This window comes from Tachysurus vachellii, chromosome 1 (assembly GCF_030014155.1).
Source record: "Tachysurus vachellii isolate PV-2020 chromosome 1, HZAU_Pvac_v1, whole genome shotgun sequence".
In the NCBI taxonomy this organism is placed as follows: Eukaryota; Metazoa; Chordata; class Actinopteri; order Siluriformes; family Bagridae; genus Tachysurus; species Tachysurus vachellii.
The window spans coordinates 27901847-27916124 of record NC_083460.1 but is presented as its reverse complement, the minus strand read 5'-3'; the positions used below and the strand labels follow the sequence as shown (position 1 = coordinate 27916124).

Here is a 14278-nt window from a genome sequence, read left to right as displayed (position 1 = left end):
GGGCATCCTCAAACGGAAGGTGGAGCGCAAGGTCTCTAACATCCACCAGCTCCAGATGTCATCATGATGGAGTGGAAGAGGACTCCACTGGCAACCTGTTACGCTCTGGTGAACTCCATGTTCAAGAGGGTTAAGGCAGTGCTGGAAAATATAGAAAGTAGCATGTAGAAAAATTTTCTTTTAGTGTTACATTTTCAACATAGCAGAAAAAGCCATTATAGTCAAGTACAATACAAGCACAGTAATGTGAAATTCTGGTATTAAAGATTCACCACTCCAAGAGCAGACAGGATTAAGGATTTTGGTCAAGAGTAAGAATGGTGAAATGGTCGTTCAGTATTCAGGAAAGTTAGACAGTCATGTTTTTGTTAGCTACTAAAAAAAAGCCAAAAAAACAGCAAAGAGCTTTTTTTTCTGCAAACTTTTTTTTCAACGTCACATTTATGAGAAATCTAATATAGACGAAGTGAAAATTTGGACTCTGAGTTCCAAAATGCAAAGGTTTTTATTTGGATTTGAGGTATGGGTGGCATAAGTAAACCTCCTTTTTTTAATTAATATTATTAATTATTGCTAGTATTTGTACATTGAAAATTTTCAATACAATCTGTGTATTTTCTATTACACTGAACACAGCAATAGTTCATCATATCCACCTCCACAGTTCAAATAGGAAGGTTAGAAAACAGACGGTCGTTTACACTGTGGAACAAATAAGCTTTTGACTCCTCTTTCAACATCAGTTTGTTTTTTGGAGAGTACAAATAAAATCTCACCTTATGTATTATAAATTCAGACATGCATTACTAGAAATTGTGGTAGCCCTTCAAGCTCTATTTTCTACTTGTTACGTTTTTTTCTCACTGAAAGATGCCTCACCTACCGCTACATTTAAAATGTAATTTATATTTATATTTAATTTTATTATTGAAAATTTACAAAAAAAAAAAAATCAAACTCTAATAGAAAATATGTATGTTCTCGCTTTGTGTAACAGCTTCATCCATATCAGTGTCTGTCTCATCACCTGGGGCTAAAACTCACTTGCCACATTTAAACACTAGCCTCATTGTCATCTTTTCATTCATTTTATTTTATACAATGTTCTCTTTACTTGATGATTTATTAGTAAACAAAAACAGTTATAGCAGATCTGTTTAAGATTTTCTCTTACATATATAAAGATGAGAGCTGGTGTTGTGTTTATATGACACACTTTTCTACGAACAAGACAATGTTTTCTCTATCAGCACAAAGATGTGCGTTGCTAGCCAAATCTTTGCAAACAGGCATTTGTTTTGTGTGATACTGACTTATCGACCAACTCTGTAGAGAAATCTGTAAATGAATGTACCTTTGGGTTGTTTAACCTTTCTCCTATCCCCATGTCCAACGACACACAAGTTAATCATTTACTGTATATTTTTTCAGCGAATGCAGCTCAAATCTCAAGAACCGCACATCAACTACTTTGAGAGGTTTTTCCAACTCGGTTCTGATGATTCTAAAGTTTTACGTTAATCTAAGGCGCTAATCTTTTTAGATTAATGGTGCCCTTATCGAGGCTTATCACGAATCTTGATCAGTGTCTTAATCTTGTCAGATCTATTTTGCCTCAGAATTAAAATACAATGAAACAATGTTCATCAGGACTATAGAGTAAGCACACCACTCTGTGGTCCAATGGTCCATCCTGAATGCCCTCTTAATCTCTATTTGTTTTTGCCCTTGACTGATTTGGCAGCACGCATTAAATTGCTGACTCTAGTCTCTTTTTCTATAAAACACAGAGCCAGTGATTTTGCAGGCTCAGTCTCATGGTTGTGGCTTGAGTCTGAACTCGACATTGTGCCATGAGAGGACTCTTAATTCTAGCAGTCCTGTGCCAGGGGCTGTTTGCCACCAACCCCTCAGACTGCAGGAATTATACAGCACAGGCCGCTGCTGATGAAGCTGAATACCTCATTAACAAACTACACCATCATGGATACAAGTTCAAATTGGCCAGTTTCACGGAGGAACAGGTGAGGTTTTTTTAAACAGCCAAGATTTCTACACCTTAAATGTTTATATACTTTTAAATATGTGACATATGACCCTTTGCAGAGCCCATCAGATCAGCCTTCATGTCTAAATAAATTGACCTTGACATTAAGTGAGACCAAATGCCATATTGTGAACCCCAAGCCTTTAGAAGAATGTGAGATCAGGGAGGAGGCTTATACGGTAAGCTTAAGTTATTTGTTACTTCAGTGCATTAGCTTTAAATAAACTTCCACTAAATTTACTTATTTTTCTTGAAGCCAGTAACAGCAATATGCAACATCTCTTTTTGTGATGGTGGAGATAAACCAGGCATTGCACGCTTATCCTGCGATACTGAGCCAGGTATATCAGCTACTGTACTTGCACCACATTTCCTTTATTTTTTTCAACACCCCACAGCTGACTGTAAATATAATGTATTGCGTTTGCAGCTTCAAGTAAAGAGCTAGTAAGGAAGTGCCCAGATTGCCCGACACTTCTGCCCTTGCATGATCCTCATGGCTTGGAGAGTGTAAAAGCTGCTATTGAGAAGTTCAACAAGGATTCTAACCAAACCTCCTACTTTAAATTATTAGAAGTTGGCAGACTGAGAACCCAGGTACAGTAGCAATCTTGATGAAAGCCAAGCATGACACATGTTTTTAATTACATTTTTGTTAAGTTTTTCTTAGAAATTGAGATATACTTAAGCTATTATTCAGTTTGTACAGTGCTTATTGTTTTTTGTGTGTGTTTCCAGTATAACATGATGTTTGGAATGTCCAACTTTGCTGAGTTTGCAATAGTAGAGACTGAATGTTCAGACAATGTGAAAAATGAAGAAAAACTTGCTTGCAAGCAAAAATGCCCAAATGAAGCAGTAAGAATCCTCATTTTCTTAAAGTCATTTTCACATTATACATAGCATTAAATTGAACTGTATCATTGTTATTAAAAATTTGCCATGTTTTATTCTCCCCATTAAAGCATCATGGATTCTGCATATCCACACAACTTGGAAATGGTGATTTGACTGTAGACTGTGAGATTTATGATATCCAAGTATGTCATATATACATTATTTAAACTTATTTTTTTAATTCAATTGTTATTTGTTTTCTATCTATGATCTATGTTATCATTTTGTATTGCTTTGTAACAGAATACAACACGTCACCCACATACTCCATTCCACCATGGAAAGCACTGTGACCACCATAAAAGAGACCCACACCATAAAGGGCACCATGAGAGTGGAGAACATGATACCCATCCAGGACACTCCAAACGTCCTGGTCAGCCTGAGCATCCAGAGCATGCCACCAGCGCTGGTCCATTAAGCCACCGATTCTGTTTTACTCGTGCATCTAGAGGCAAACCTCATCATCGAGGTCCACCTCATCATGGGGGTCACTCTCACCATGGAGGTCGCCCTCATCATGGGGGTCCACCTCACCATGGAGGTCCACCTCATCATAGACACCATGGAGATCATGATGATGACCATAAGAAAAAACACCCTAAGCCAGATGTGTCCAGTACTCATCCTACCCCTCCAGGATCTGAGGAACAGCCAGATTTCTCTTTCCGGCATTGCCATGGTGCTGTAAAAATACCACCATCTATCCATCCTATCTGTCCATTCCCTCCATCCTTCAGGGGGGCTCATCATTAAAGCTGAACATTTTTCTTTCATACAATCAGAATTAGAAATGTTAAACAAAACTTACATTCAAATAACTGAACTTTCTGCTATATACAGTGGTTGCTACAAATGGTTTTCTTAAACAATTGAAATGGCATATGCAATAAATTTCCGGTTTCACCACGCAATCATATTCTGTCTCTGTCATTTATTATTAATAAACAAAACACAAGAACAGATCAAACTCACAGCCTGTTTAAAGCAAGTGGTATATAAACGAGTTTTTTTGTGTGTTGACAGCATGGATAACGCATAATGCATGAAGCGCAATGAATTGCACTTGAATTAAATATATACACTTACTGTTCAATTTATTATTAACATCATTATATATGCACAATCATGCAGTTATCCAATTAGCCAATCCTGTAGAAGCAGAACCTGCATGACTTCATGCAGTATACAGGCCAAAAGCTTCAGTTAATATTCAGATAATTCATTCGAATCAGGGAAAATGTGATCTCAGTGAGTTTAATTGCATGAATGTTAGTGACAGATTCAAAGCAGATTCATGCATTTCAGAAACTGCTGATCTCTTAAGGTTAAAAATGAAAAGCAAAAACAAGCAAACAAACAAAAAAAAAACTTCTCACATGTGGAAAGGTCTTGCTGATAAGAGAAGTTATTGGAAAATGGCCAGACAGGGTTCAAGGTGACAGGAAAAATCGAAAAACTCAAATAAGCACAATTTACCTCAGGTGAATAGAAAAGAATCTCAGAATAATCATTTTCATTAAAAGGTTTAATTTAAAATTCCTTGGCTTCACCTTAGTGTTCCATGTAAAATTAATAAATCAAAAAACTTTTTGGTAGCAGTACCCTGGGGAAAATCTAAAATATGTAATAAAATGTGTAATAAAACATTTGGTCTTCAAAAATTCAAAAAAACAAAAAAACAAAACAACAAAAAAAAAACCAACAACCAAGTTCTGACAATATTTAGTTCTTGGTTTTAACCTGATTACTAAATCAGTTTTCTGTTTTTTTTTGTTTTTTTTTACTGTTTTATTGACACTTTGCTATTCATATAAAAATATCCTATATAAAAATATATACAAAATATAACTAAACACTAAAACTTTTTGCATTCTCTTAAGGTTAAAACTGAACCATAGTCAGATGCAAATCTAATAAAATGTTATTATGTTATTCTGTTGTATCTTAGGTGTGTCCAAACTGCATTGTTCTAAGATCCTCATATAAAGAGAAAATAAAAATAAAATAAAATAAAATAAAATAAAAATGAATGAATTAAAAATGTTATGAGTCAGCAATGTAAAGTTGCAACAGTCACCAGTATCCCTTCACTAATCAATAGTATAAACATACTCTTTGCTCAGCGAGTTAAAACCACTGGGACAATGAGTGGATTGCAGCTGCTTGATTGATTAGAGCTGGATGTAATCACAGGGACCTTTCAGCAACAAAGACAAGGAGCTTTGTTGACCAACTGGGAGGTCACAGCGACCAAGACTACTGCTGCTGGGGTGGTTGTAGGGGACTATAAAAGATTAATGCACTTTCCTCGTTGATCAGCACTGTATAGGAGACAGCCGTTCCACCATGAAACAGTGTGTGCTGTTGTTGCTGGTGTTTGTGAGCGTCCATGGTGCCCCTGCAGGGGTCCTGCCACCGAGTTCTTGCAAGGATGCAACCACTGCCTTTGTTGCTGGAGAAGCTATAGACAAAATCAACCAGGATCGCACCACAGGTTATGTCTTCAGCCTGGAACGTGTCAGCAATGTCCATCAGACAGGCCATGTAAGTTTCTGTATATTATGATAATACAGTTACTTAATTAATATCTAGGATAAACTTATTATGATGTCAGGATTTGTTGTCAAAATATTTTTCATTTACAGGGTGAAACCGGGGTGGTGTTTTATCTTACAATTGATGTCCTTGAGACCAAATGCCATGTCCTCAGTAAGAAGAGTTATAAGGAATGTGAGAGCAGGAACATTGGTGAAAACCCGGTATGACAACTCTCACACATTCAAGTTTTCTATTTAAGTGTTATTTAATTACAGAAGATCAGAATCTATATGTTCATGTTGTTCTACCTAGGTGTATGGTCAGTGTAAGGCTGTGATCTATGTAAACAAGCCTCAAAGAGTCTCTCGTCTCTACAAATACAGCTGTACTCTCAGACCAGGTAATGTTCAAGTCTTTCTCTTAGACCATTTTTTTTTTATTTTATGTACCAAATAGATTATAATGTAATAAAAAATACCTGTATTATTTTGCAGTTTCTGCAACAGAAATCTTTGCAGTGTGCCCTGACTGCCCAATTCTTATCTCACTGGATGATAAAGAAGTGGAGAAGACAATAAAGATGGGTTTAGAGAAATTTAATAGAGAGAGTGCACTCCCAAATTACTTTGCTCCTCTTAATATAACAAGAGCAATCTCACAGGTAAGAAACTTGTCCAAAAACCTGAAAGATCATATAAAAAAAAAAATCAAGTAAATAAAGTGGAAAGAACAAAACATTTCATTTCCTTTGATGTTGTTTGTATGTATTTGCCTTTTTCTTTTTTAGTTTTTCGTGATCACTATGTACAGTGTGGAGTTCACCATTCAGGAGACAGTTTGCTCCAATAAAACTGATATATCTGAGATTTCAAAATGTGACTTCATGACCTGCGAGTTTGCAGTAAGTGTGAAAAAAGACTCTTGTTAAAAAAATATTCAATAATACTCAGTAAATTGTGATCAAAACTCAATTTATTGTAAATTGTAAATTTATAAAGCAACGTAAATTGTATCAGTAAAGTCAAGGTTTTTTCATGCTGTTTTTGTCATCAGCACAAAGGATTCTGCAAAGCCACACACACGCTTTCGAACGGAGTTGAATTCCTTGACGCCAATTGTGAAATCTATGAACCTCAGGTAATCATCAAAACTATTTTAACTGCCAATATTAATAAGAAAAAGGGAAGTGCATTGATTTTGTTGTAACCGTTGCCTTTACTTTGTTTTTAAGGCTGCAGAGGAGGAAAAGAAGTACCATTTGCAAGCTGGAGAGACAGACCATCATCATGAGAACCCTGGTGATGCATCCCATTCCCATGACCACACTCACGATCACACACTCCCCCATTCCCATCCAACTACGCACGACCATGATCACACTGCTGACCACAAACATGATCACAAGCATGAGGGTAAGCACGACCACGATCACAGTAAAGATCATGGGCACCACCACACCCATGAGCATAGTCATGATCATGACCATGTTCACTCACACCACAGCCAAGCCCACAACCATACACAAGACCAGGGTATTCACCCTGCCCATCACAATTATGGACACACCGAAGGTCAGACACATGAGCATGATCACGAGCTAGCCCTGGACCATGACCACAAACACGGACACCTCCACGAGCATGAGCATCATCACCACCACCACCAGCACACGCATGAACCCACCATGAGGAAGCCAAAAGGAACTATCCAAGTCCTCCCATCGCTGGATAAACCTGTGACCCTTCCTTTCTTTCCTGATCAGCATGAAAATCCCGACACAGCCACTGGTCTTCCCTTACGCCCAGACCCACAGATACCAGGACAGACAGAACCAGCTATTGGCAAATTCCCCAAAACTGTTTCCCCCAACTGCCCAGCAGAGCTCAAGACCAGCGACAAGCTTATCCAGAATGCCTTTGCTGAGGATCCAGTCTTCAAGGTCAAGCCAGCTGCATGAATAAAAAGACTTTTTTTGTTTATACTGTGTAGCTCATATGCAAAGTCATGTGCTCAGTACAATAAAGCATGATCGAAACCTTTAACTGATTAGATATGTTTATTTTATATGGCTTTATGAAAACAAACAAAAATATACTTTATTAGAACAAAATAAAATAATTTAATAGTAATAAGAATTATTTATCCCAAGGAGAAATCTGTTTAAAATGGTAAGTGCATTTGGAAATTTCAGATTGAATAAAAATAGAATTAGAAGAAGAGGAATTGTATTGTTATTTCTATATTGTTTATATTGTATATTATTGTAATTGTAACTATTATTTTGGATAAAAATAATAATAATAATAATATTTTACAAATCAATGGCTGTTAAAAGATGTCATAATTTTTATTTTTAAATAAACAAATAAATTATTACGTATATATATATATATATATATATATATATATATATATATATATATATATATATATATATATATTATACAGTTGTGCTTAAAAGTTTGCATACCCTGAAAGAAATTGCCATTTATTTGGAAAATATTACCGATAAAGTAAAAGATGTTTTCTTATTTAAGGATAGTGGTCACGTGAAGTCATTAATTATCACATAGTTGTTTACCTCCTTTTTAAAACCTAATAATAACTCAAATCACAGAAACAAAACACAAAAAAGTACATATCCTTGAATGTTTGGCCACATTTTTACCTTTGATAGTAGAAAGGAAAATGTAGTTTAACTTTATAAAGCATGAAAAGGATCTAAAAAGATATCTCAACACTTGGAAATGCCAGTCAGTGCTGTTCGAACTCATGAAGAGGTGGAAAATAAGAGGTTCTGTTGATAATAAGCCATGATCGGGTAGAACAAAAAAGATTTCACACACTACTGCCAGAAGAATTGTTTTGATGCAAAGGAAACAACCCACAAATAACTCTGAGTGCCCAAGCCACAAAAAGGCCCACCTTGAGTATGCCAGACAGCACTTAGACAAGCCTCACAGCTTCTGGAGCAGAGTCATTTGGAGTGATGAGACCAAAATTAACTTCATAGTCACAACCATAAACGCTATGTTTGGATCGAAGTCAACAAGGCCTAATGTGAAACGTACACCATCCCCACTGTAAAGCATGGTTTGTTGCATGTTTTGGTGATGTGAGCTCCAATGGCAAAGGGAAGTTAGCACAAATTGATGGCAAGAGGAATGCAGCATGTTATCAGAAAATACTGGCAGACAATTTGCATTTTACAGCACGAAAGCTCTGTAGGTGGCTGTAGGTGGCTCTTGGAGTTTACAACATGACAATGATCCAAAGGCAAGCTTGACCCTCCAATGGCTACAACAGAAATAGCTGAAGGCTCTGGAGTGGCCATCACAGTCTCCTGACCTCAATATCAGAGAGTCACTCAAATGTGCAGTTTGTGCAAGATAACCAAAAATTTACAGGAACTGTAGGCATTTTGCCAAGAAGAAAGAGCAGCGATACCACCTGAGAGAATTAAGGACCTCATGCACAATTATTACAAAAAAACACAAGCCATCATTGATGCTAAATGGGGGCAATACACGATATTAAAAACTAAAGAAATGCAAACTTTTGAACAGGGATTATTTCCTTATTCTCTTTTTTGTTATGTTTTGTTTGATGATTGTGCCATTCTGTTATGCCTTACATGTTGACTTAAGTCCTATAAGAAATAAAATAAATTAGTTTTGCCTTCTCACTCATTTTCTTTAACAAATGGTACACATCTTGCAAATTATCCCAAGGTATGCAAACTTTTGAGCACAACTACATGTATGTATGTATGTATATGTGTGTAGAAGATGATAAAGGCCTTAAACAATGTCGAACTCACTCACTCACTCATCTCATTTTCTACCGCTTATCCGAACAATGTCGAACTTTGTTTTTCAAATTAAAAGACAAAAATATTTGACTCTATTATTCATTATTAATTAATTTCCCATAATTTCATATTTTATTGTAGATTAAGTATTTGAATGTTCAATTAATTAAAATAAAAATTAATTTACATACATTTGTTACATTTGTTAAAGTTAACATAACACCCTTAAAAACATATTGATTTTTATAAGTGAGTTACTTTATTGAAGCATTAAAATAATGTCTGGTCACATTATAATATGCTTGTATTCATAAGAACTAATGTTGTGAGATTACAGGTTAGATTAGGTAATCTTGAGAAAGAAAAGAATATTAGATCTTGCAGTACAGATATTTTGCCAAAGCCTGTGCATTAAACCATTAATGTGTACAATGTTTTTTATGTAGGCATGTTCTAATTGTTAATCTGTCATTTTATCTCATGGTGAAAAATCACCTCATTCCAAACATGTGGTGACACAGAGGTCTGGAGTGCTCTGCAAAACAAAACATGAATGGTCTAAGACTAAAAGAAACAGTAGCTACAGTTTCGACTAAATAGGAAACGGATAGTGAGTGAAGAAAAAGGAGGGCATGTTTCAAGCAGGATCTATACTGCATGTGAAAAGGGGTCAACAGCAGATAATGCGGCTGTTTGCTGATGGGTGCAGATGAAAGTTCAGGGATTGTTGTGTGACAGGGGAGTTGAACACACAAACCGCCGTCTTTTCTCTCGGCTCAGTTTCTGCTGAAGCAGTTATACTGGGAAAATGGGAAAAATACAGTTAATCTCCCTGTCACTGATATGTTTATACTTTCACAGTGTCACTACATCTCCAGTACCAACAGGATGCCATGATCCGAGTGTATTGAATGCAGCTGAGGTTGCACTGGACCAAATTAATGCAGCCAGAAAGGAAGGTTACATCTTTTCTCTGAACAGAGTGTATGATGTTCTGCAAGATGCAAAGGTAAGTTAATGCTGATTAATTTCCTTTTATTATTTTTAGTCAAGTGATATGTAAAACATTATTTATTTACACAATTGCTGTTTTCATTTGTTACAGTTAATTAAAGTCAAATAAATTGGCTTGTCTCGATACTGAGAAAACAGAAAGTTCTTTCTCCTGAACACTTTCTTATGAAGGAAAAAGTTACAAAGCACTGACACTGGAAACCTCCTTACAAAAGGCTTCACCATATCAATGATTACACAGTTTTATTGTGAAATATCTATATTCTAATCCATTTAGTCATAATCATAAGTTATGCAGCACGTCCACCAGGAATGTACTTTTATCATTGAAAATACCACCAGCTCTTCTAGCAGAGTTGGGCTATTACAGAAAAAATAGGTCAATCAACACTTTATGAGCAACCAGAATACAGGATTCAACAACACGGTGGAATAAAAAGATCACATTTTTCTAAACAGTAATATTCCATCTAATTATTGTGTACTAAGGAGGAAGGAGGGAAGCTTTTACAACTGACAATAGATGTGCTGGAGACAAAGTGTCATGTGATAAGCAAAAAAAAATGGAAGTCTTGTGAAATCAAGGATATCACAAATGTTCCAGTAAGTCCTCATCCATCTAACCATCCATCTATCTACAGTATCTATCTATCTATCTATCTATCTATCTATCTATCTATCTATCTATCTATCTAAATGTTTTCGTCAGCTGTGTAAAAAATGCTGTAAAGTAAGGATGCTTTCAAAACCAGTTAAAATTAACAAAATTATAAGGAAATGAATAGAAAAGAAATACAGACCAAATCAATATTTGGTGTGAGCACCCTTTTCATGCAAAACAGCATTAATTCTTTTAAGTACACTTGCACACAGTTTATAAAGAAACTCTGCAGGTAGAGATCTTGGTGAACTAACAAGAAAACTTCTGTAGATGTAGGCTGCCTCAAATCCTCCTGTCTCTTCATATAATCCCAGACATCAGTGATGTTGAGATCAGGGCCCTGTGTGGGCCAAACCCTCACTTTCAGGACTACAAGTTCTTCTATATGCTGATGATAGTTCTTAACATCATTGGTTATATGTTTGAGGTCATTGCCCTGATGCAGGATAAATTCAGACCAATCAGACACCTCCCATGATAGATATGTACCTGCCTGTATTTCGTAGCAGTTAGGACACCATTAATCTCCAACTCCATTTGCAGAAATGCAGCCCCAAACTTGTAAGGAACCTCCACGATGCTTTACTGTTGCATGCAGCCGCTCCTTATTGTACTGCTCTCCTGGTACAGCCAAATATGTCAAACATTGACTTATCAGTCCAGAGCACATGGTGCTTCAAAGGTATGGCTTTTTGGTCACAATTCTTCCATGAAGACCAGAGTTCTCCAGACAGTAGAGTGTATACCTGGGTCCCACTAGTTTCCACTAGTTTTTTTTGCTGATGGCCCTGCTGGACATCTTTCAATGTTGATTGGAAGTAAGCATGATGTATCTTTTACAGTATCTGCATAAAGATTCCTTGCCTAACCACTGCTCCTCAGTGTTGCCTGTTTTATTGTGCTTCTTCAAAATAGCTTCATCATGAAAATTACCTTGTCTTGTTGCTGTGCTCAGTCTTGCTATGGTGTATGACCTTTGATATGGAACTGTTCTCCCCAACCTCAGCTTAGAAGCAAAATTTGGCTGTTTCTCAGCTAGATTTAATCATCCTACCTAATGACTTGTTTCAGTCTTTACATGAAATTGATGATCATTAACACCTACTTAGTATAATTGGTTAATCATACACCTGACTCTTATTCTACAAAGTCTCTGAATCTTTGCAAGTGTACAAAGTAAGCAAGATGCCTGTCTAAAGGCAAAGGGTAGTCACACCAAGTATTGATTTGATTTAGAATTTTCATCTGAACACTCACTTGTAAATTCTAAAAATAAAAAATTTACATTTACTATACATATATATTTTAAATTATGCATGTCAACTTACAATACATATGTTTAAGGTCTTTGGAAAGTGTGATATATCTGTCTTCATTCAAACCAACATTACTTTACGGAATTATAGTTGCACCATCCAGCAAGGTAAGGTCTCAGTGACTGTATCTATATTTTACCCCAAATTATATATCCATTAAACAAAAAAATTGCACTCATTTTCAGTTCCTGCTGCTGCCATCGTTGACACATGTCCAGATTGTCCAACAACAGAGAGCCTGAACGATCCAATCGTATCTGAGACAGCAAAACTTTCTCTCGAGAAATTTAACAAAGAGACAACAATGTCTAATTACTTTATTCTTCTGAATATAACAGGGGCTAAAATGCAGGTACATTTTATTCATCTTTCTATTTCACTTCTTGAATTTTGAATCACTTCAATCGGTATAACGATGACTTTTTATAGTGGGTTGTTGGTCCATCCTACTTTGTGGAGTTCATCATACAGGAAACAGACTGTTCCAAAACACTAACTGATGTAGATTGGAATCAGTGCCAGCCAATAAATGGGACACATGTAAGTTACTTGTTCAAAATTGATATACAATATACTGTGAGTGCCTATATAAATAATACATTTTCACTTCATTTTTATTATTATATTTTTAAGATGAAGGGCTTCTGTACTGGATCACACATTACTTTTGATGATGACTCTGAGGAGAAAATGTCCAAAGAGGACAGCTGGATCAGAGGAACACACACTACTATTGAAGAGGCTAAGATAAAACTTTCCAACAAAGTCAGCTGTTCACTCTATCAGCAAATGGTAGGTGTCTCTCTGGTATCAAGCAATTATTGTGTTCTCTTCCCTGCTTCTCTATTTTCTCTCTCTTCAAGTTAATAATACAAAAAAGCAAAGCTTATTTTAAAAAACAAGTCTTCTGTCCTGAAGAGGTTCCAGTGATGGAAAAGGAGTGTGGAAACAGACTGTTACAAACTCCTGTGTAACATTAATTCACCAAGTAGACATTTGGTGTAATAAGATTTAATGCTTTATACAGATAGAAATGGAGTAATTGTGTGTTTTTGGTATAATGCAGCTTGAGATTGAACCGGAGAACAGCCACAGGATAACTAAAATCCATCCAGCCAACCAATCTCTGTCTGGGTCTGTGTTGGTTCTGCCCCCTCCACCGCTCCCAGTGCCTCCCAGAATACCAGCAAGTGCTCCTAACTGCCCTGGAGAAAGGCGCCACAACCTTGGACTAAAGTCACTGAAACTATGAATAAAATATCATGTACCAAAGGTCACTCCGAACTATAAAATAACATAAAAAAAACATACAGAAAAGAAAATAATAGCAGGCACAGCTATTCTGTATATCCACATCCAGGTATCTGAGGTAAATAAATAAAACCAAAGATAATTTAAGCACAAAAAAGTAAAAACGTTTTATGTTATCAGTGGCTTTGGTCACAAGGGTTTATAACAAAAGAATTCCTTTTGTCATTTTTATTCATGCATCTGGAGGTGAAAAATGAATTTAAATCTAGGAATGTTTTATTAATATGTAAAAATAAAAAAGGTAACAGCATCAAGATGAAACAATACAGTTCCTGTAGCCAAAACCGCACACACAGGTGATTCAGCTGTAAAAGAAAAATATAAATGCAGACTGCAATAAAACAAATTGTAAAAGTGTGTGGCCTTGAGTTTCTTCGTGTGTCATTTCCACACTACATTATACTGGATTGTATTATCATTATTGTGTTATTATTATTATTATTATTATTATTATTATTATTATTATTATTATTATTATATTATTTATTTATGTAGTATGTATGTAACCTAGTGAACCAGAGTTAATGTATCCAATGATAGAGACTTAAGCACTTTTGTACGTCGCTCTGGATTTTGTATGTCGCTCTGGACGCTCTGGGGCGTCTTCCAAATGCTGTAAATGTACATTTATTTATTTATGTTTGTTGTTGTTGTTGTTGTTATGGGGCTTGGTGTAGAAG

The 14278-nt window shown here is 36.0% G+C and overlaps 3 protein-coding genes across 3 annotated transcripts; all 3 read left to right on the top strand.

Annotated features, from left to right (window-relative positions):
- Positions 1–1798: 1798 nt before the first annotated feature.
- ahsg1 (alpha-2-HS-glycoprotein 1) lies at positions 1799–3858 on the top strand. Its single transcript, XM_060881470.1, has 7 exons — positions 1799–2024; positions 2107–2226; positions 2304–2388; positions 2478–2644; positions 2786–2905; positions 3013–3087; positions 3188–3858. Exons 1-7 carry the CDS (start codon positions 1854–1856, stop codon positions 3698–3700), a joined length of 1251 nt encoding a protein of 416 aa, XP_060737453.1. The 5' UTR covers positions 1799–1853; the 3' UTR covers positions 3701–3858.
- Positions 3859–5115: 1257 nt separating this feature from the next.
- fetub (fetuin B) lies at positions 5116–7527 on the top strand. The gene is made up of 7 exons (XM_060881202.1): positions 5116–5491; positions 5593–5706; positions 5798–5885; positions 5980–6146; positions 6273–6386; positions 6539–6622; positions 6717–7527. Exons 1-7 carry the CDS (start codon positions 5294–5296, stop codon positions 7440–7442), a joined length of 1491 nt encoding a protein of 496 aa, XP_060737185.1. The 5' UTR covers positions 5116–5293; the 3' UTR covers positions 7443–7527.
- A 2458-nt stretch (positions 7528–9985) lies between these two features.
- si:ch211-284e20.8 (uncharacterized protein LOC563738 homolog) lies at positions 9986–13955 on the top strand. Its single transcript, XM_060881215.1, has 7 exons — positions 9986–10305; positions 10800–10913; positions 12316–12394; positions 12473–12639; positions 12717–12827; positions 12921–13079; positions 13354–13955. Exons 1-7 carry the CDS (start codon positions 10105–10107, stop codon positions 13537–13539), a joined length of 1017 nt encoding a protein of 338 aa, XP_060737198.1. The 5' UTR covers positions 9986–10104; the 3' UTR covers positions 13540–13955.
- The last annotated feature ends 323 nt before the right edge of the window (positions 13956–14278 follow it).